The sequence below is a fragment of the Salvelinus fontinalis genome, chromosome 29 (assembly GCF_029448725.1).
Source record: "Salvelinus fontinalis isolate EN_2023a chromosome 29, ASM2944872v1, whole genome shotgun sequence".
Taxonomy (NCBI): domain Eukaryota; kingdom Metazoa; phylum Chordata; class Actinopteri; order Salmoniformes; family Salmonidae; genus Salvelinus; species Salvelinus fontinalis.
The window spans coordinates 44,777,428-44,802,308 of NC_074693.1; the positions used below are offsets into that span (position 1 = coordinate 44,777,428).

A 24,881-nucleotide genomic window follows, 5' to 3' on the forward strand; every position below is an offset into this window, starting at 1 on the left:
CAATGTGAAAGCATCTTTGTCATATTTAAAAATGGCGCCGACAGAGGGATGCCGTGCTCCTAGCTCTTAGGAAACTTTGCAGTATTTTATTTTAAAAGGATTTCGCTACACCCGCAATAACATCTGCTAAACACGTGTGTATGTGACCAATACAATTTGATTTGATTTGATAAATACCTCCAATGTCAAAACAGTGTGCTGTTTTGTCTTGGTATGTACACCTGAAAGTTATGCGGAAGGGCGGACTCCCAGCTCTTCAGGCTCTCTTGCTAGGCGGACGACACAAAGGGAGAAGTCGTAAAACTTCAAAGCGGACATTTTAACCGTGCGACCCATCTCTCTCGGGCGCCCTTAAAAGGGAAAACTGCAAAGGAAGAAATTAAAGCGCTGAGTCACCCAGCCTTGATCAGATCACCGATCATTACAGCCAACCAGGGAACTGTCTGGGAATCAGTGGAAGCAGTGCTGTTGATGAGGCGATTATGGGGCTTACTTACTTCCTGTCCGGAGAGTATGACAGCAGTGGAGCATGTTGGAGGAGACTGGAAGTGAGTAGGCAAGGTACACCTTGCTAGAGATGTGCCGGGTGGGCTTATTGACTGCGGCGGGGGCAAATAAGGGAAGCTCCAAGAAGAGTCGGGAGGGGTTAAGAGGGGAGATTATGATATATCAGCCAGCATAGCTGTGGCTCTTTCCACCTCCACCTTTTTCCACCCAAGAGCTGGAGTGACTTTGGTTTAGCCCAGAAATGTCCTTATGACCTGATGCCTCTCGGTCAGTGAGTCAAACAAACAACAACTAAGTGTCTCTCTAGGATGATGTAAAGTATCTACTTCGGGTGGAAAGTAGCTACCTCCTCCTCCACGCAACTGGCTGGACTCAGATGTTTTGAACTGCTGCCCAGTGCACACGCACACATGCGCACACACGCGCACTCCTGTGACCGCTGCCCGCAGTCGAAGGCAAAGCCAAATATGCACCGCCATAGTGGAGTTGTACTGAGTTTGGCACGGGCAACAGAGCATCACGGGAGGGTGTGGAGTCCGACAAGGTTAGGGAAAGGACTACTCAGTTATCACACACCGACAAACCATACCCGCCGACACACCGACACACACACAGGCAACGTGATATACTAAGAGAGACATCTCTAGTAATCACCCACCACCTTGCATAAAAAAAACATGGCCGTAAAACACAAAACAAATAACTTACTAAATATAAACATTTGTGGCGGGGGAGGGAAGGAGCCGATCCTTCCCTCCACCGGGGGGCACCAACTGAATCAAGCCCGTCCAAACGACCATAAAAAAAGCGAAGGGGTACACTGAATTTCACAGCTGTGTGAACAGTTAAAGCAGAGGAGGCCGGGGATGCTGTGGTGGAATCGCAGACAGAGAGACGAGTTGTAAAAATATGCCATAAAGTTTATGGAACCTAATTCAGCCTGCAGGAGCACCCTGTGGAGCCGGCGTGCCGTGTAGTGTGTTAGAGAGAGCCATGGGGAGATGAACCACTGAGCGCGTAGGCAGTGTTCACCCAGCCCCATTACTGACAGCCCCAATATCACAGAAACACACACACACACACACACACAAACAAAGCTAAACTCAAACACAGCGGAAGACACACAGGCAAGCAGGCGTGCCAAACACACACAGAAAAAGCAGGCACATACACACACACACAATTCTTTTTTTCCCTGTGTTTCTGTCTCAATATAGTCAATATTGCTCTCTCCCTCTATCTTTGGCTCTGGCTCTTTCTCTCCATCACACTCTCTCTTCCTCTTCTCCTTAATATCCAAATCTGAGAGTAGAGGACATGACATGTTCAAGTCATGATGTTGCTGCAGGGCCAATGACAGTGCTACTTACAAACACAAGGACAAGGTCATCAAAACACACACACACACACACACACACACACACACACACTCCATATGCTTTCAATATCAGCATACCATGTCCACTCCAGACGCCCTTTCATGTTCCCTTCAAAATAATGAGATCCAGCTCTCTACCTTTGAAAGCACGAAGCCTGATTGTCTCTCTTCCTTTGAAAAGAGATGTACTTTGCCTTCAGAAAGTATTCATACCCCTTCACTTATTCCACCTTCTGTTACAGCCTGAATTCAAAATGGATTTGAAAAAAAACAGGGAAACATGTTATTAGACATTTTTGCAAATGTACTGAAAGTGAAATACAGAAATATCTCATTACCATAAGTATACACCCCTGAGTCAATACATGTTAGAATCAAATTTGGCAGTGATTACAGCTGTGAGCCTTTCTGGGTACGTCTCGAAGAGCTTTGCACACCTGGATTGCACAATATTTGCACATTATCATTTTTTAAAGCTCTGTCAAGTTGGCTGTTGATCATTGCCGGACAGCCATTTTCAAGTCTTCAAGACAGACTGAACCAGGTTTTCCTCTAGGATTTTACCTGTGCTTAGCTCTTTTCCGTTTATTTTTATCCTAGTTCTTGCCCATGACAAGCATACCCATAACATTATGCAGCCACTACCATGCTTCAAAAGATGAGCACTCAGTGGTACTCTGTGATGTGTTGTTTTGGAATTGCCCCAAACATAACTCTTTGTATTCAGGACAAAAATAATATTTATTTGACACATCTTTTTGCAGTTTTACTTTAGTGCCTTATTGCAAACAAGGTGCAAGTTTCAATGTAATGGAAGAAGTCAAGGTGTGCGAATATTTTCCGAAGGCCCTGTATTTAGTATAATGCAGTGGTGGGGAGAGGAGAGTAGAGATGAGAGAACAGGGGTATGGAGAGAAAAGAAGAGGAGAGGGGAGAAGAGATAAGAAGAAAAAAGATCATCACACTTAAAAGAGAAGGGACTTCTCCGCTTTTTCCTCTGCTGTGGGAGTTGGGGAGTGTGTTCACTCAGAGGTTCCTCCCACGAGTTAGAAATCATGTTCTATATTTGTTGCACTTTACCTCTCCCACAGTAACACTCATCTTACGACCAAGGTGGGCGTTTGAAGACAGGAACATTTCAGTTGAATCTAGTGAAAGGTTAGCCAAGCCAAGCATGGAAAAATAATCTAGGAGAAATGCTGCAAATATGTTGCAAACAATAGTATTGTAATAGTGTAGTAGTAATACAGTATACAACATTAGAATAGAGTACATTCAGAACATATACAGCCCCCTTGCCTTTTTCCACATTATCTTATATTACAGCCTTATTCTAAAATTGATTAAATACATTTTCTTCCTCATCGATACACACAATAACCTAGAATGACAAAGTGAAAACAGTTTTTTATTTTAGAAGTGTTTCAAATGTATTAAAAATAAAAAACAGAAATACCTTATTTATGTAAGTATTCAGACCCTTTGCCATGAGACTGAATAGAGCTCAGGTGCATCCTGTTCCCATTGATCATCCTTGAGAGGTTTCTATAACTCGATTGAAGTCCACCTGTGATAAATTCAGTTGATTGGACATGATTTGGAAAGACACATACTGTACCTGTCTATATAAAGGTCTCACAGTCGACAGTGCATTTCAGAGCAAAAACCCAAGCCATGTAGTTGAACGAATTGTACGTAGAGCTCAGAGACAGGATTGTTCAACTAGTTGTGCAAATATGCTCCCCGTTCAACCTGACAGAGCTTGAGAGGATCAGCAGAGAGGAATGGGAGAAACAACCCAAATACAGGTGTGCCGATCTTGTAGCGTCATACCCAAGAAAACTCAAGTCTTTAATCGATGCCAAAAGTGCTTCAACAAAGTACTGAGTTAAGGGTCTGAATACTTATGCAAATGGTATATCAGTTGTTAAATTTTTTATACATTTGCAAACATTTCTAAAAACCTGTTTTTGCTTTGTCATGATGGGGTATTGTGTGTAGATTGATGAGGGGGAAAAAACAATTTAATCCATTTTAGAACAGAAAAGTCATGGGGTCTGAATACTTTCTGAATGCACTGTACATTGGAAGAATAAACAGGCACTGAATTGTTTGTTTTTTGTTCGGTTGAAACATCCAACTTGGAGTGACAGAACAGCTACAATGCCATGTATACAAGAGAGGAAGTTAATAAATAGCATGTCTCGTCAAGAGGCAGAAATGCAAACTCCTGCACAATGCGGTTTAATTCAATTCATGAGCACTATATTTAAATCCCTTTGCTCTCTCAAAACCAATATGCTGCCGAATTCCGACAGACTCAACAGACGTAGAAATAACCTAGAAAAGGTCTCCGAATTGTATAACGCATGAATCAATCAGATCTACACTTGACATTTCTGAATTAGAGTTGGACTGAAAGACATTAAAATTGTATGCCAAAAGGTGTCTGCGTACCAAGTTTCTATATTGAAGTATTAATAAAGGGCTTGGGGGAAGAGCGAGGGGACAAATGAAAATTAATATTGTTTTACTGTCAATCCATGCTGAGCCCTGGGAAACTTGAATATGATTGATGGCCTAGCGCACAACACAAACACCACTGATCTACAGACTCAATATAGGCCTAATGGCGCTGCATTGCTGATGTTATAGCAGGGAATCATAGGCTTATAGACAGTACAATATGGCTTGAAGAAGATAGATGTGTTGTTTGTAATGACTGAAATGATCCCAGTAGAGCAGTGGTTCCCAAACTTTTTATAGTCTCGTACCTATTCAAAACATTCAACCTCCAGCTGCGTACCCCCTCTAGCACCAGGGTCAGCGCACTCTCAAATGTTGTTTTTTACCAACATTGTAAGCCTGCAGCACACACACTATACAATGCATTTATTAAACTTAAGAATGAGTGTGAGTTGTCACAACACAGCTCTTAGAGCTCTTATAGGACCAGGGCACAAATAATCATATAATAATAATTAAGAATTTTGCTCTTTATTTAACCATCTTATGTATAAAACCTTATTTGTTCATTGAAAATTGTGAATAACTCACCACAGGTTAATGAGAAGGCTGCGCTTGAAAGGATGCACATAACTCTGCAATGTTGGGTTGTACTGGAGAGACTCTCAGTCTTAAATCATTTTCCACACAGTCTGTGTCTGTATTTAGTTGTCATGCAGTGAGGTCCGAGAATCCACTCTCACATAGGTACGTGGTTGCAAAGGGCATCAGTATCTTGACAGCGTGATTTGCCAAGGCATAATACTCTGAGCGCAGCCCAATCCAGAAATCTGTCAGTGGCTTCTGATTAAATTCAATTGTCATAGAACCACTTGTTGCAATTTCGATGAGGCTCTCTTGATCAGATATCAGTAACTGGACTGGAGGCAGGGCATGAAAGGGAAAACTAATCCAGTTTTTTATGTCATGCGTTTCGGAAAAGTACCTGCGTAATTGCGTACCCAACTCACTCAGGTGCTTCGCTTTATCACAATTGACATTGTCCGTAAGATTGAGTTCATTTGCACACAAAGAAATCATACAATGATGGAAAGACCTGTGGGTTGTCCTTGTTAGAGCTCCAACTTCTTAATCATAGCTTCAATTTTGTCCCACACGTTGAATATAGTTGCGAAGAGTCCCTGTAAGCCTAGATTCAGATCATTCAGGTGAGGGAAAAAAAAATCACCCAGATAGGCCAGTTGTATGAAAAACCCGTCATCATGCAAGCCGTCAGACAAGTGAAAATTATGGTCAGTAAAGAAAACTTTAAGCTCATCCCTTGATAACCAGCGCACTTCTGTATGTTGTAAAATAGTTACATGGTCGCTGCCCATATCATTGCATAGTGCAGAAAATACACGAGAGTTCAGAGGCCTTGCTTTAACAAAGTTAACCATTTTCACTGTAGTGTACAAAACGTCTTTCAAGCTGTCAGGCATTCCTTTGGCAGCAAGAGCCTCTCGGTTGATGTTGCAGCGTACCCAAGTGGCGTCGGGAGCAACTGCTTGCACGCGTGTTACCACTCCACTATGTCTCCCTGTCATGGCTTTGCGTCATCAGTACAGATACCAACATGAGTAGCAGCTACGTTTGGCTACATACGGACCGGGAATTCCCGCGAGAGAGTAACGGTTAATGTGATTGGATGTTCATTATTTCACTAGGCTACCTGTATTTGACATTGTGTTGTTATTTCGCAGAACACTAGATGGTTTAATTTTATTTTTGTTAGTGAAACAAGGCTACTCAAGCGAGAGAAAAACCTCACCCAAATGTATAGCCCCGTTGGAAAATATAAATGGACTGTTTGAAAACGTGAAGAATAAAAATAAAAATAAATATTTTTATGTGAATCACATTTCTATTGGCGTACCCCCGACTGAGGCACACGGGACCACAAACTCAGTGCCTCTTTGCTTGACATCATGGGAAAATCAAAAGAAATCAGCCAAGACCTCAGAAAAACAATTGTAGACCTCCACAAGTCTGGTTCATCCTCGGGAGCAATTTCCAAATTCCTGAACGTGCCACGTTCATCTGTACAAACAATAGTACATAAGTTTTAACACTGTGGGACCATGCAGCCGTCATTCAGCTCAGGAAGGAGACGCGTTCTGTCTCCTAGAGATGAACGTACTTTGGTGCGAAAAGTGCAAATCAATCCCAGAACAACAGCAAAGGACCTTGTGAAGATGCTGGAGGAAACAGGTACAAAAGTATCTATATCCACAGTAAAACAAGTCTTATATCGACATAACCTGAAAGGCCGCTCAGCAAGGAAGAAGCCACTGCTCCAAAACCGCCATAAAAAAGCCAGACTACGGTTTGCAACAAAGATCGTACTTTTTGGAGAAATGTCCTCTGGTCTGATGAAACAAAAATAGAACGGTTTGGCCATAATGACCATCGTTATGTTTGGAGGAAAAAGGGGGAGGCTTGCAAGCCGAACAACACCATCCCAACTGTGAAGCACGGGAGTGGCAGCATCATGTTGTAGGGGTGCTTTGCTGCAGGAGGGACTGGTGCACTTCACAAAATAGATGGCATCATGAGGGAGGGAAATTATGTGGATATATTGAAGCAACATCTCAAGACATCAGTCAGGAAGTTAAAGCTTGGTCGCAAATGGGTCTTCCAAATGAACAGTGACCCCAAGCATACTTCCAAAGTTGTGGAAAAATGGCTTAAGGATAACAAAGTCAAGATATTGGATTGGCCATCACAAAGCCCTGACCTCAATCCCATAGAAATTTTGTGGGCAGAACTGAAAAAGCGTGTGTGAGCAAGGAGGCCTAAAAACCTGACTCAGTTACACCAGCTCTGTCAGGAGGAATGGGACAAAATTCACCCAACTTATTGTGGGAAGCTTGTGGAAGGCTACCCAAAACGTTTGACCCAAGTTAAACAATTTAAAAGGCAATGCTACCAATTACTAATTGAGTGTATGTAAACTTCTGACCCACTGGGAATGTGATGAAAGAACTAAAATATGAAATAAATCATTCTCTCTACCATTATTCTGACATTTCGCATTCTTAAAATAAAGTGGTGATCCTAACTGACCGAAGACAGGGAATTTTTACTCTGATTAAATGTTAGGAATTGTGAAAAACTGTATGTATGTAAACTTTCGACTTCAACTGTACAAGTAGATAGAGTTATTAAAGTGACTATGCATAGATAATAAGAGTAGCAGCAGCGTTCCAGAGGGGGGTGGGGGCAGCAATGGAAATAGTCTGGGTAGCCATTTGATTAGCTGTTCAGGAGTCTTAAGGCTTGGGGGTAGAAGCTATTTAGGAGCCTCTTGGACCTAGACTTGGTGCTCTGGTACCGCTTGCCGTGCGGTAGCAGAGACAACAGTCTATGATTAGGGTGGATGGAGTCTTTGACCATTTTTAGGGCCTTCCTCTGAAAACCGCCTACTATAGAGGTCCTGGATGGCAGGAAGCTTGGCCCGGTGATGTACTGGGCCGTACTCACTACCCTCTGTAGTGCCTTGCGGTCAGAGGCTGAGCAGTTGCCATACCAGAAAGTGATGCAACCCGTCAGGATGCTCTCGATGGTGCAGCTGTAAAACCTTTTGAGGATCTGAGGACCCTTGCCAAATCTTTTCAGCCTCTTGAGAGGGAATAGGTTTTGTCCCTCTTCATGACTGTCTTGGTGTGCTTGGACCATGTTAGTTTGTTGGTGATGTGGACACCAAGGAACTTGAAGCTCTCAACCTGCTCCACCACAGTCCCGTCGAAGAGAATGGGGGCGTGCGCGGTCCTCCTTTAGATCCTGTAGTCCACAATCATCACCTTTGTCTTGATCACGTTGAGGGAGAGGTTGTTGTCCTTGCACCACACAGTCAGGTCTCTGACCTCCTCCCTATAGCCTGTCTCATCGTTGTCGGTGATCAGGCCTACCACTGTGGTGTCATCACCAAACTTAATGATGGTGTTGGAGTCGTGCCTGGCCGTGCAGTCTTGAGTGAACAAGGAGTATAGGAGGGGACTGAGCACGCACCCCTGAGAGGCACCCCGTGTTGAGGATCAGCATGGCGGATGTTTTGTTACTTACCCTTACCACCTGGGGGCGGCCCGTCAGGAAGTCCAGGATCCAGTTGCAGAGGGAGGTGTTAAGTCCCAGGGTCCTTAGCTTGGTGATGAGCTTTGAGGGCACTATGGGGTTGAACGCTGAGCTGTAGTCAATAAATAGCATTCTCACATAGGTGTTCCTTTTGTCCAGGTGTGAAAGAGCAGTTTGGTGTGCAATAAAGATTGCGTCATCTGTGGATCTGTTGGTGCGGTATATCCAAATTGGAGTGGGTCTAGGGTTTCTGGGATAATTGTGTTGATGTGAAACAAATACGTATTTTCAGATGTGTGGGGCTTGGAAAGAAGAGGGGTTTCATTCAGATTTTGTTCTTACAAAAGGCCCACCAAAAACCATTGCTGCTGGTAGCGAGGAAGGGTAGTGAGTGAAATAAGTGGTGGCAGTTGATGATCCTCTAACTCTGTCTTTGCAGCCATCCCTCCCTCTATCCATCGAGGCCTTAAACAGGCCTTAAACACAATGAGCAGGAGTGCATCAGGTGACGAAAAGCCTTGGAGTGCGTGCCGCGCTTGATATGTCACTGGCCAATTAAATGAGCGGAACAGGCAAAACAAATGCCAAGGTTATCGATTTGCCTGGGAATACAGCCTTCCTCTGGAATACACAGGAACAAAGAGGCGGAATCGGGAGAGAAGCATACCATTTCAGCTTAAATGAGAATTGTTCCAAGTGCCTCTCCTCAAACATTGGAACAAAAGACGCTAGAAAGCATTGGCCATTCTCCGTGTTCAATGGTACCTACCTCAAAGTGTCTGAGCGCGCTCAATAAATAGATACTGTGCGTCCTCAACCACAGGATAATTAATCGAATACCATTTCATTAAAAGGTTACATGTTAAAAGATTCAAGTTCATGGAAGAATAATCTGTTAAATTGTATAATACACTCAATACACTCAAGCCAATGCCAATCATTAAATATGCTGTCGGCAATATTTTTATGTCCTGTTCTTCCTACATTCGTTGAATGTCCTTCGCCACTACTTTTGGGGGAAAACTAACTACTCTCTCCAATCACTTCAAAGCTCTATTCTGTCACTAAACTGTTCTAGCGCTCCTTGGGGAGGTCTTGTCAGCCGATACATACAGCTCACTTTCGCACCACTAAAAGAGGTCATCCTTAAAAACCGGCCTCGGCCATTTTATACAAGTGAAGAGGTTAGGCCTGCGTCCCAAGGGTGAGCCAGATGTAATTCATTTTTTAAACAACAAGCTTTGTCCATTACTCTGGCAGACGAAAAAAAAACATGATTCTCTGAAATAGACCCATTCAGCCATCACCAATCCAACAGACTCCTCCAGTCCCCAAGGTCTGAGGTGTTTTAGGATCCCTCCTCCCCTCCCCCTTTCTCACCCCTTGACATATTTTAGGCTGACCAGTATGTTATCTTGGAAATGTGCTCAGTCTCAGGGACGGCTGGTCATGTGGATATCGATCTCCGCCAGTTGATCAGCTCCTGAAGGGCAAGGGCGTGTAACCCCTTAAAATCCATCTCTCTGGAAACAGCGGTATAGGGTACTTCAAGAGCTGCATTCCGACTGGGGCTGCCCTGCCCCTGCCTGCGTGTAACTGGTGGGTCGCAGGCAGCTCGCACTAACGCACCACAGGACCAATTGAAACACTGTTGTTCCAGCGTGGCAGTTGAGTAGTGATGTAAATCATCCTTGTTTTAAAAAGAGACGACCTATGAAGTCATCAAGCTGGTCGATAAGACGCTAGAACTGCAACCAGCCTGTCCGCCTGCCTGTCTATTTACAAGTCTAGTTTGCCTGCAGGCAACTTGACATTCGTCTACTTTGTGGTCCTCATCTTCCCCCGTTAGCTCGATCAACAAGGTGTAAAGGCAGATGAGACACACTTCAGCAGTGGCAAAGGTGAATGTGGACACACTGGCCAGACAGAATTAGAGGCAATTCACACCGCCCGCTCCTCCGCCTCCCATCGCGCCCTTACCTGGGGAAGGTGCCAGATAGATTTCATGGTTGAGACAGAGGAATAAGTGTTGCAGGCTCCCTACAGACCACACAGTACCTTCAGTTCCCCCCCCCCAACCACCCCGACTGCACAAGGATCCCTCAGAGGCGCCACAATGACAGTGTGAAAATGGGAATCTTCCAGCCCAATCCGAAGCCACACCAGGCTAACTGAGCTAAACTCCTCTCTTGACTGGTTCTTTAGGTTCTGAGTGGAGCTTTTTAAGTCTCTTCAGACTGACAGCTCCCTGCTTTCTCAGTGTTAGCTCTGTGTTAGCCCGCTCCACGAGGCACTGATGTGAGTCTGACTGAGGGAGAGGTTAAAGGTCAGAGACTTCAGGGGAAATCTTACTAGCATCCTCAGATTTTTGAGAAACTTCTTCAAAGTGAGAGCTGTCTAAGTGGCACACTGAGACAGTTCAAAACTTCAAACTAGGCCTTTGCTGCTCTCGGATAAACAGTCTTCGTACACCTCTATCACAACCTATTTCCTCAGCACAATGAACTCTGTTCCTGCTGATCAAGACAACACATTTCGGTTCGTAACAATGTCTTAAATAATCTACTTTTGCAACAGAAATAACCTGGTAAAAAATAACAGTTTGTCAAAGAATCAACACCAAAAAACTTCTGTCTGTAGAGAGAGTCAAAAAACAAGAAGGTTTGTCTGGGCCCATCAGTAGACCACAGACCAGGTCTTCTTCATCCAAAATGGCACCCTAATCACTAGGTAATGCACTAGATTTAACCAGGGCCCATAGGGGTCTCAAAAGTATTGCACTACATAGGGAAAATGGTGTCATTTGGGACTCAGCCCAGGTCACAGTGTACTGGTTGGTTTACCTTGTCCTCATTCCCTCTAAGCCTCTGGGCCTCCTTAATCCTGAAGGAGGCTTATGAAAGCAATAAAACGCCATTAAAGGTGACAATTCACACTAGCAAAAAGCAATAAGAGAGCTTTTTTCCCCCCCAAAAGCCCTGCCCCCCCAAAAACGGAATGGCGTTCTCACAATAGGAAATAGGGCTTTACCTTGTGAGAAATTGCCAGAGCAGATCTACAATTACCGTATTACAGTGGCGGAGAAATGAAGAAACTTCGGCAGCCTCCTTGGACAGTGTATATTTATAAATATTACTAGGGTTGTTTGCGAGCTAGTGGGGGAGAAAAGTGACAGCAACAACACAAACAACGGTGAACATTTCGGAGACATAGGAGATATGCCTTAATGTCGTGGGATTGAGACAGGGGGTGTTGACAACAAATTCAGATGTATTGCGGGGAATACCCCACCGCTAAATTAAACCGGGCTGACATTTCTGGAAGGTTGAGGAATAATGCACTCAATATATTTTCCACTGTTCAATCAGCAAACGCATTGTGTGCATGTGTGCATGTGTGTGTGTGTGTGTGTGTGTGTGTGTGTGTGTGTGTGTGTGTGTGTGTGTGTGTGTGTGTGTGTGTGTGTGTGTGTGTGTGTGTGTGTGTGTGTGTGTGTGTAATGCAATCTAATCAAGTGATCGTTTCTCCAGTGTGCTGTCTCAAGGAAAGAACACAATGAAAGTCATTTAGATGCAAAACGTTCCCCAAAAAAAACAGATTAGACGGCAGATTATTATTATTTGCCTAAAAACTATTGCTCATCCCTGGTATTACAATATTTAAATGCTAATATGGGTTAGTCTGCAATCCATTTCAAAAAGAGAAACGACTTAGACCAACAAAAGAGCCCCCAGTTCATTTGCAAGGCTGTATAATTTAGAAATCCTTCATTGGAAAAGTGTTCCAATTTGCATGCGAGAATTGTGTCAACAACGTATAGCCTTTCCAAATCACAGCCTATTAGCGATGACATTGCTGGGGAAAAAAAATATGTAAGCCATAATAAAATGACCTTACTTGTAGATTCGGGGACAAACTGACTAGACTAGAATCTTTTAAAAGGGAAAGGAGAAGAAAGGGGAGGGAGGAGAGGGAGAGACGCATGAGAGGAACACGACTCACAAAGCGTAATAATATAAAGGGCGTACTTACCGTGACTTTGCTCCCAGTGATCTGCATGCAGCGGTCAGCGGAGAGGAGTTAATGTGCAAAAAGACAACAAACGGCACCAATCATTAGTAGGCCGAGAATGTCCTCTCAAATATAAGAGGTATCAAGCGCACCTTATTCTGACATTACATAGGCTACACACTGCGCTCACACGGCTACATTCACTACTAAACACTTATAGGGTAACATAGCTGAACTAAAAGTTGAGGGTGCATCATGGTAAGACAGTGTCTGTTCGTTTGGCAGCCATTTTGAAAGAATACGGAGTCTCCTGTTCACTTGGCCTCTATGTGAGTCGGTTCCTATTTTAATATTTTTTTTATCTGGGGACTGTTTTTATATTTGTAGACTTTAATTAGCCTGTACAGGAGCTCAACGTTAATGACAATATAATATAATATCAAAAAAGACAGTTCAAATGATCTGTATCATGATGATTTAACAAACATTTTCAGATCAGTTTATTCCATTTGTTCACAGTCTAACAAACTGTCATTTTGAAAAACGTCAAAATTTGACACAAATCCAATTGTCTTTGCGCTTGATTGATTTCCCATGGAATTAACCCCTAAAATGGCAGTTTTTCCACAGTAAAACAAACAGGTTGCTCTCATCTCCCAAAGGCCAAAATCAATCAGCTGCCATCTGTGCTTGACTTCAGGTGTCAGATTTAGCGACGCCGCGTAGCACCTTGGAGCTCATGCAGTCAGCATGATTTCTGGAGTTTAACCTTGTTATCTGTCAATAGTGGCGGGCAGTGGGGAGGGTTTTCTCTATTACGGCAGCGTGTCTCGCAGTGGGTGGGTGTCTGTCAGCCTAGTAAATGTATTCTAATCTGCAGCTGAGCACAACCCTCTCTCTCGCCCGCCAGCTGCACTCCGAGAAGCACCGTGCAGTGTACACTGATCACAGGAAGTTACAAAGTCACTGCACATCAAGACAGCGAAGACATACTCTCTCTCTCCATCGCTTGATCTCTCCGTCTGCCTCTCATTCCATCTTTCTCTCTCTTTCTCTCAATCACTCGCTCTATCACACTTTCTGCCTTCTCTGCATTCCTTCACTCACTCACTCACTCTCCTCGCTCCCTTCTTTCTCTTTCTGCCTCCCTGGCTCTCTGTAGTCGACTGTAATTCCCTTGCTCTCATTCTTTCTCTCGCTCTCTTTATCAATCTCTCTCTCCATCTCCCTCTCCCACTCTCCCATTTGACGCTCGGCTTCCCTCTCCTCTATCAGAGTTTATGGCGGCAATAAAGTCAGTTTTAACTGTGTTGCCGCTTGATCATGTGCACTGTGCTTTTCACCATAAATCCACATTTCCCCAGTCGTCCTCTGATGAATCTAGCGTATCATTGTCTAACTTTGAGGATATCTTCACACGGTCTGGTTATTATCGGGAGAATCGGGACCTTGAATCACATAGAGGTGAGTGACTACTGTCTCCAGCATTGTTCTGGTGTTGTTTCAGTGTTGATAAGACTACACGGCGAGAACATTAAAACATGTCTCTTTTCTGAGTTATTGTTTTGGCGGCTTGACCAAAAAGATCAGACATTGTCCTGAAAAACCCCAAGGAGCATCACTGTCAGGGAGGAGCTTGAGGGAGAATTGCACTTTATGTGCTAACATCCATTTCCCCACGCAAGGTATCACCTCATTCTCGCTAAAACCGTGACGTTATTCCTGTCAATTCTAAGAGAAAAAAACGACCTAAAGGTAGACCTAATAATAATTGGACTAATGCTTGGTTATTGCTGGATGTGTGTATGCTAATGAGCATCTCTAGTGCTCCATTATAGAACAACTCCCTAGTAAACAAACGTCTGAAGAAAATGTCATCAGGAGCGGTGGCATTTATTGATATTCTCCCCTCACTATCATTAGCATTAGCATCATTTCTCATATGGTGTGGGGAAAATAAAGTTATTTATTCATTAGAGAAGATAACAATGTGACAGGTGGAGAATAACAAGGCCTTCGTTCTCTGACGAATTGTCAGGCTTCACTGCGAGAACGGGGTGGCACATTGGTGATTGGTCAAATTACTCTTTGAAATACCAGGGTATTGATGGGGCACGTTGGCAATTGGTCAAATCCATTTTAAATACCAGCATGTTCATTTCAAATTGTGTTAGTACAAAAGCAGGAAAATGGCTGCTCAATACATTTGACCAGTTGCCTCTCAAGACCCGGCCGTCGCACTCATCCTCATCGCATCATGAACATTTGAATTGGAACAGGGAAATCATTTGCAAGGTGAGAGAGAAGCAAAGGTTTTTCCATCCCACTCGTAAGGAAAGATAAATGATTGCGTTAGTGTGAAAGGCATGCATTTGGCACATTTTATGACAATGGCATACATTTGTCAGAAATAATTGAAGAGAGAACAAAAGAGAAAAGAGCGGGGGGGAAAAAGCACCTCGTGCAAAGTTAATGGCAAAGGACATGCAAACTTGCTGCAAGAGCCATGCTGGATTTCATTGTACAGAGCTCATATTCAAATAAACAGGGTCAATGGCAATATTACAAATATTCTCCTTTGAAAAGACATTGGCTGTATTCCAAATGGCACCCTATTTCCTAAGGTCTTCTTTGTCTTCTTTGGTCTAAGGTCTTCTTTGTATGCCTGAATGCTTTCAAGGGACACAGACAGTCTGTGTTTTGTGTTGGGGGATAACTTGAAAGACCCCCACAGATGCATACTGGTAGTAAATGGGAAGAGTTCTCTATCTTGCCCGGTGATAAACTAGAGAGGTGGCAAGACGTGAAAAATACAACTCTCAAGAGGAGCCATGTTTGGAGAGAATTCACACACTAATAATCAGCCCCACGCTCCCATTAGCTAGCTAGTATTTTTTGGCCTAATAGCCTCAGGGAAATATAATACGAGTTAATGGCCATATTTTTCATAGTAGAATGATAATAACCATATATTGGATGAATAGATTTGCCTAGTTAAATAAAGGTTACATTTTTTTCTTAAATACAAAAATAAATAAAAATTGGGGGAATAAATATAAACAATATAAATGACATTATCCGGAACAATAAAGGATAATAACTCTAAATCTCTCTATATATGAACACAAAAAAGATCTCAAAAAGGGTGCATTTGGTTTGGTAGTTAAATATAAAATTGTGATCCCCTCCCTGAGACTGACAGTCAAGCAAAAAGGTCAAGGACGTTGGGGACACGTTTGTCACTCTACTAATATTTGCACTTTATACCTCCATGCCTAATCATTCTGTGAATTAGCTCAAGCTACATTTTCGGTAGAGGGAGAGCTGATGGAATTCCCTATTGCCTTACAATATAGATAATAAACAGACAGGTCCCATTGCTTTGATGACATTCTCTTTTTGCCATTCTACTTTATATATTTCTATGATCTCTGTTAGTTGGTGGCGATGATCTAGTCGAGAACAGAAAGACACACAGGAAAGAGGAAAGAGGTGACTTGGTGTGAGTGAGTGCACGTTGTTAGTCCATTTTTTCCTGCAGAAGGAAAATTCCCTTGAGAGCATTCAGGCATACAAAGAAGACTTTAAAACTGTTAGAGGAAGAGACCACACAAAGATTTAATCAAGGCACATTAGTTGTGAAAACACCCCACCACAACTTCCCAAAAATGAACCCAAAAACTAAATGCAGATATTGGCAGACCATACCATGGTAATATCCAATTCTGTACCATGTCTCAATTTCCCTCTATCACGTGTCAATTGCTTGTCAATTACGGATTATTAGTAGCGAGCAAGTACTTAAATCAATAAAAAAATGTATTACATTTTTTTTTGCCTTAGTCCTTCAAGCATGAACAAAAACCATCCTTGAAAAGTCACACAATCACACTGCGCTCACCCAAAACACATGAATCCAAAATGGGAACTCTATTCCCTATATAGTGCACTACTTTTGACCAAGGCCCATAGGGCTCTGGTGAAACGTAGAGCACAAGATAGGGAAAAGGGTGCCATTTGAGACATAGACTAACCTACAGCATACTCTTCACCTACAGGAGCCTAATTGGCCAGAGTAATGTTATGTCTTATCATTATTTACAGAAACCAGTAGGGATGGATTGGGTTTCTAACAGGAGGCGGGGATTTGCTCTGCCATGTTGAAGACAGGCACTTATCACACAGAAACACATCTGTCCCCTGGACGGCTAAGCTGCGCTACCCTGTCATAGTGGTGTAAGTCAGTGTGTCACTGTGTGTGCGTGTGTGTGTGTGTGCTAGGCATGTGCGTGTGTGTGCGCGCAAGTGTCTGTGTCTCTTTATTCTATTCTGAAATCCATCCAACGGGCTCCCACCTACAGGGCCTATAGAATGTGAGGGGTAGGGAGGACGCTGAAAGACAGCCGAGCCCTACTCCCTTTCACCCAGACAGAGGATACTGTTCATTTGAATAATATTCCAGTGCTCACAAAGCATAATGGGCCCAGTGAAGAATTCAATCATCTCTGATCATCATCATTATTATTAATAATGCCGCCTAATTACCATAACAATGAGAGGGGTAATAAATGATCGTGTCAAAGGCCGGCGAGTGACTTGATAGGAGTCTATGAGTAAATGTGAGCCTACCCTCAGTAGGGGCCTTAAACTTCCTAAAGAGAATTCACCTTATAACCCTGGGATTACGCTCCTCAAACGTGCTGGGTTTACCACTCTTATTGGCTTAGATTGTTGAAAGTGTAAAGCGATGCGTTTCAAATTCAAATGAAAACTCGTTCCCTCCCCAATATAAAGCAACTGAGAGTTACGGCTGCGCCACAACGAAAGCGGTTTGATAAGCACTCGGGTGGGTGGGGGGGGGGGGGGGGGGGAAAAAATGTAATGGAAGCAGTAATCAGAGATTGGGGGCTCAAGCAAGGAGAGTGAGACGGAGGGAGAGTGTGAAAGAGTGGTAGAAAGAGAGGGGCACAGAAAGAAAGTAGATCGGGTTAAGCTCATTATTCTGCAGTGTCTTGGCATTGTAGAATGTCATATTTCTCAGCCCACTCACTACTACTACTACTACACTGGGTGAGAGTAGCTGAGACACCCGTTTGGTTACAATAAAATGCAGAAAGCCCATTAGTTTCATTACAGATATATAATACAGAAAGACCATTGGTTCACAACGACGACTTACAGATTTGGCGGTGGTGGAGATGTACTGGACGACCATCTCTCGCTTGGTGCTCAGGTCCTTCCCACGCAGTGGGGCTTTACGCTCCTCATTCAGGTTCATGTCCTCCTGAGGAAACAAACAACGAAAGTGAGGAGAAACGACTACTACACACCGTGGGGAAATTATGGTCATTTTAAATCCATTAAGACTCTACCAACTGCACTTAAAGGATGTCAACACTCTTTACCTAAAATGGAAACGGTCAATTATTATCCCGCTGTTTGCTGCTGCCAAAGATGCAATCCTAACAAGGGTATCAAGTGTATGTTACACTAGAAAAGGTCACTCTTGGGTCATAGCACTTTATGTCCAGCTTCTGTACTTGAGGGTACACAGTCCCTCTTTCTCTCTCTAGGCAATGTGACAGACAGGCATAGCAACAGGAGGTAATGGAGACGATCCCACAGCTAGTGACATTAATAACTACCCCTGGAAACAGAAGTGATGCCAAAGTATGATACATCACCCTCTGTTATACCGCAGAGTGGATATCATATCAACACCGCCTGTAAAGTGGAAGGGTAAGGTTGATTACCATACAACAATTTCATTAAACAGTGCCTGGGTGGACAGTAGCTTATGCCTCTTTAGCTATTATCATCGGCGTACATTGTACGTTTTATTCTGCACCACAAAAAAGGCCCCTTTCTTGTCAAAGAGATGAGGGGAGGGAGGGAGGGACGCGAGGAGTGAGGGAGGGATGGAAAGAAGAGAACTAAAAGCAGGGGAATGACACGGTGAGGATAGCAGGAGGATCGGGGGATGTTTATTCGGAGCACTCTCAGACAAAGGTATGGACTGAATGACACAGAGAGACACGTGGCTGAAGTCATGTGGCTGAGTGGAGCTGCTGTGAAACAATGCTGCCATCTAGTGGGAGAAAGTATGGTGCATTTTTATTTTGCTGTACGGTGAAGGTGTTGAGTGTATAGCCTAGAATGTAAAATTGAGATAGGCCTCATCCTAAATGGCGACATATTCCCTACCTATATGGTGCACTACTTTTGACCAGAGTCATATGGACCCTTGTCAAAAGTTGTGCACTATGAAGGAAATAGGGTGCCATTTTTGGACACAACCCATAGATAAATCAACCATGTGTTACCTATATCTCCACTGTATGATCTAACATTTGGTGAAAAGATTTACATTCCCGTTCCTTAATTTTCTTTAGTTCAGTTTGTGGACTGGTACAGTATATAGTCTGTGGCAGTTGAAAGACACTAGGTACAGCATCATGGATATTACCATTAAGGGTATCATGACCCAATGTCCTCCTCCCCCTCCACCTCCTCCTCTTCCCTCTACATTTTGTCTCAGTAAATACACCAAGATTTGGGGCGCACTCGTAGAGGGACACTTTACCAACTGGCCGTTTTCTAAATACCCGGAACCGGAATACTTTTTAATTAACCTCTGAACTCTGCTAATTTGGCCGGTTAAATGGCATTCAATAAACGAGGCAAAACGCGGAGCGGAGAATATAGGGGGGAATGTGGGGGAGAGACAGCAGGGCCTGAGGGGTACACGTCCGGGTCGACGAGAAGAGAGAGAGAGAGGACTCTGTGTTCTGCCACCCAAAAATGATTAATTATGCTATTATTAATTATATCCTCGCAGGTCTACATGGAAGAATCCCAACATATCCCTGGCAGCAGACTCAGGTAATTGAAACGTTTACACAGGCACCCTACAAACTGTGTGTGGAGTTATTTGACGGTGGTGGAGGCGTGTGTGTGTGTGTGTGTGTGTGTGTGTGTGTGTGTGTGTGTGTGTGTGTGTGTGTGTGTGTGTGTGTGTGTGTGTGTGTGTGTGTGTGTGTGTGTGTGTGTGTGTGTGTGTGTGTGTGTGTGTGTGTGTGTGTGTGTGTGTGTGTGTTGCCTGACAGTTCTATCCACCTCTGCTTGGCTGGCCTAACAAGTCAAACGGCCTGGGTCTTAACTCTGTATCACCTGATTCAGCATTCAGAGCTACTACTGTAGGAAACAACGGGAGACGGACAAAAGAACTGCCTTGGATACGTCAGAAATCACAAAGCAATGTGGAGAGATGTGCTGCCCGTGAACACAGCGTGGGGCTTCCATTGGCTTCCATTGCCAGGGATAATGAACGGGGTGCAGCCATATCTGTCTGCTATGGACAAGGGAAAAGGTTGAGTACGAGAGAAGTAAGTTGAGCAGGAGAGAAAACATTGTTTTAATTTGCTTCGACCGTGACAAATCTGTGACAAAATGATTTTCTCCGGTGCACCCCAAGTTTAATTCATGGAGTTTAGGGCCACATCTTGGCTCTCCTCCTCTGTGGTTTAAGTGCCCGTCTTGTGCAGACAGAGAAATTGTAACTGCAATGGAGGAGCACAGCGGCTGTTATTACGGAGAATGCTGCTCCCGGCAATGAGGCATAGGCACATAAAGGCTCAAACTAGCCTCATCAGCACAGTAATGGTCACTTTCGCTCACTCAGTCTCTCTCTCGCAGTCTCTCGCTCTCTCTCTCTCTCTCTCTCTCTCTCTCTCTCTCTCTCTCTCTCTCTCTCTCACACACACACACCAACTATATCTCTCTCTGTAGTAGTCAGTGACAACTAGGAGGGAAGATCACCTTTTGGATGTATTCCCTGCCAAATCTGTAGATATGAATCCTACATAGCTCATAAAACTACAACGGCAGGTGGAGGCATATTGATGGCAAGAGTTCACAGATTGTAAGTCAATTCCAGGTTCTCTCTCTGTAGAATACCTGGAATATGACAGAGAGGCAATATAACAGACAGCCATAGCAATAGGAGGTGATGTCGACGAGCCCACAGGTAGTGACAGTAGTAACTACCGCTGGAAACAGAAGAGTGGGGGTGGAGTATGATGTATCAATTGGCCCTGGTCAAAAGTAGTGCACCTCATACAGGCCCATTTTGGATGCAGAAATGGAAATGATCATCCCCAATACAGACACAGTTGTATGATATGCACACTGCTGTATAACAGAGCGTGATAGGGTGCCATTTGCGACACATCCGTGCGACACGTGTAGGAGAGTGGCTTGACAAATGTGTACGCATGTGTGATGCTGGGTAGTGATGGGTAAAAAAAAATAATAATATCCATACAGTTACATATTGCAATATTATTTGGGGATATTATATCTATCGTTTTTGTTTTAAAAAAGCGAGGGCCAGTCGGCTGTACCTGAGCCAAAACTCCAGTATTTTTCATCCTATAGCTTGTTCTCCAACTTTAAATAGTGTTTTCAGCACTTTTATTTCCCCGTCTGATCAAAACGTGTTTTCTCATGCGCTCATGTCTCTCTGCAGCAGACATATAGTAAGCCATATGTTTGGAATATCAAATCTCAAAAAAATTGCAGCATCGAACTGCAATACAAAGAATCATAAGAATTGTGAGAATCGCAATACATATCGTATCGGCACCTAAGTATAGTTAGAATATCGTATCATGAGGTCCCTGGCAATTCACAGCCCTAATGCTTCTGCCTATGGCTCATCCCCCTCACTGTTTGTCTGCATCTAATGTGCTTCACAGCGGTCGGCCAGGCGAGAGACGATCGTTCCAATGACAAAATTCACACACAGAGATACGTGTGGTCTAAAGGGCATGGTCGTGACCTGTCCGTCTATCCATTCATGTGTCATGGCACGTCCTCGCCGGTCGTAACAACCCCTTACTTCTCCCTCCTAGTCCTACCCTTGTACAGGACAAATGTGTCTGAATATTAATGGTAAATGGAGCGATGGAGATGATGGCGAAGGGTACAGATTCATAGAGGGGAGTTTGCCGCTGGCTAAACGAGGATGTAAACGTGTGTGTCACATCGCGGCTCGCTGTTTTCCCAGCACCACGTCCCGCATTAAGAATTCTGCCACCGCGCCTCCTCCACGCGAAAGAATCTCCCCCCAATGGGAAGATTTCAGAGGATTTACCACTGTGAATTTATATCAGGGGCTCCAACTCCGGGGTCCAGCTGTGCACATCTAAAGAACCCAAGGACGCCGCACAAGACTGCACACAATCTCCTTGTGGCAGAGTGGAAGCCACAGCAGCCGTAATGTGGCTCTCAGGCAGGCAGCAGCTACTGGTTTAACATGACCAATACTGTGACACTAACATTAGCACTAGCACAAACACAAATACACAACACTACCACTTCCAAAAACACTACAGTAACACTAACACAAACATGACACCCTACAGTACACACTCCCACCTCTGTAACACTGACACAAACACTACACCCTACAGTACACACTACCACAACTAATACTAACACAAACACTACACCCTACAGTACACACTACCACTACTAACACTAACACAAACACTACACCCCACAGTACACACTACCACTACTAATACTAACACAAACACTACACCCCACAGTACACACTACCACTACTAACACTAACACAAGCATGACACTCTACAGTACACACTACCACTACTAACACTAACACAAACACTACACCCCACAGTACACACTCCCACTACTAACACTAACACAAACACTACACCCCACAGTACACACTACCACTACTAATACTAAGACAAACACTACACCCTACAGTACACACTACCACTACTGTTACACTAACACTACACCCTACAGTACACACTACCACTACTAACACTAACACAAACACTACACCCCACAGTACACACTACCACTACTAATACTAACACAAACACTACACCCTACAGTACACCCTACCACTACTAACACTAACACAAACACTACACCCCACAGTACACACTACCACTACTAATACTAACACAAACACTACACCCCACAGTACACACGACCACTACTAATACTAACTCAACCACTACACCCCACAGTACACACTACCACTACCAATACTAACACAAACACTACACCCTACAGTACACACTACCACTACTAACACTAACACAAACACTACACCCTACCACTACTAATACTAACACAAACACTACACCCCACAGTACACACTACCACTACTAATACTAACACAAACACTACACCCTACAGTACACACTACCACTACTAATACTAACACAAACACTACACCCTACAGTACACACTACCACTACTAACACTAACACAAACACTACACCCCACAGTACACACTACCACTACTAATACTAACACAAACACTACACCCCACAGTACAAACTACCACTACTAATACTAACACAAACACTACACCCTACAGTACACACTACCACTACTAACACTAACACAAACACTACACCCTACAGTACACACTACCACTACTAACACTAACACAAACACTACACCCCACAGTACACACTACCACTACTAATACTAACACAAGCACTACACCCCACAGTACACACTACCACTACTAATACTAACACAAACACTACACCCTACAGTACACCCTACCACTACTAATACTAACACAAACACTACACCCTACAGTACACACTACCACTACTAATACTAACACAAACACTACACCCCACAGTACACACTACCACTACTAATACTACCACAAACACTACACCCTACAGTACACACTAGCACTACTAATACTAACACTACACCCCACAGTACACACTACCACTACTAATACTAACACAAGCACTACACCCCACAGTACACACTACCACTACTAATACTAACACAAACACTACACCCTACAGTATACACTAGCACTACTGTTACACTAACACTACACCCTACAGTACACACTACCACTACTAATACTAACACAAACACTACACCTTACAGTACACACTAGCACTACTGTTACACTAACACTACACCCTACAGTACACACTACCACTACTAATACTAACACAAACACTACACCCTACAGTACACACTACCACTACTGTTACACTAACACTACACCCTACAGTACACACTACCACTACTAACACTAACACAAACACTACACCCCACAGTACACACTACCACTACTAATACTAACACAAACACTACACCCTACAGTACACCCTACCACTACTAACACTAACACAAACACTACACCCCACAGTACACACTACCACTACTAATACTAACACAAACACTACACCCCACAGTACACACGACCACTACTAATACTAACTCAACCACTACACCCCACAGTACACACTACCACTACCAATACTAACACAAACACTACACCCTACAGTACACACTACCACTACTAACACTAACACAAACACTACACCCTACCACTACTAATACTAACACAAACACTACACCCCACAGTACACACTACCACTACTAATACTAACACAAACACTACACCCTACAGTACACACTACCACTACTAATACTAACACAAACACTACACCCTACAGTACACACTACCACTACTAACACTAACACAAACACTACACCCCACAGTACACACTACCACTACTAATACTAACACAAACACTACACCCCACAGTACAAACTACCACTACTAATACTAACACAAACACTACACCCTACAGTACACACTACCACTACTAACACTAACACAAACACTACACCCTACAGTACACACTACCACTACTAACACTAACACAAACACTACACCCCACAGTACACACTACCACTACTAATACTAACACAAGCACTACACCCCACAGTACACACTACCACTACTAATACTAACACAAACACTACACCCTACAGTACACCCTACCACTACTAATACTAACACAAACACTACACCCTACAGTACACACTACCACTACTAATACTAACACAAACACTACACCCCACAGTACACACTACCACTACTAATACTACCACAAACACTACACCCTACAGTACACACTAGCACTACTAATACTAACACTACACCCCACAGTACACACTACCACTACTAATACTAACACAAGCACTACACCCCACAGTACACACTACCACTACTAATACTAACACAAACACTACACCCTACAGTATACACTAGCACTACTGTTACACTAACACTACACCCTACAGTACACACTACCACTACTAATACTAACACAAACACTACACCCTACAGTACACACTAGCACTACTGTTACACTAACACTACACCCTACAGTACACACTACCACTACTAATACTAACACAAACACTACACCCTACAGTACACACTACCACTACTGTTACACTAACACTACACCCTACAGTACACACTAGCACTACTGTTACACTAACACTACACCCTACAGTACACACTACT

At 43.5% G+C, this 24,881-nt stretch overlaps 1 protein-coding gene across 5 annotated transcripts in view; it reads right to left on the reverse strand.

Moving 5' to 3' along the window:
• Window positions 1-24,881, reverse strand: part of LOC129828030 (protein diaphanous homolog 2-like) — a 644,069-nt gene that overhangs the window by 584,841 nt on the left and 34,347 nt on the right. For all 5 annotated transcript variants that reach the window (XM_055889439.1, XM_055889440.1, XM_055889442.1 and 2 more), the window contains 2 exons: window positions 17,655-17,759; window positions 12,497-12,517 (listed from right to left, as the gene is read on the reverse strand). In XM_055889439.1, coding sequence (XP_055745414.1) covers window positions 12,497-12,517; window positions 17,655-17,759 — 126 coding nt within the window. The remainder of the gene's footprint in view (window positions 1-12,496; window positions 12,518-17,654; window positions 17,760-24,881) is intronic.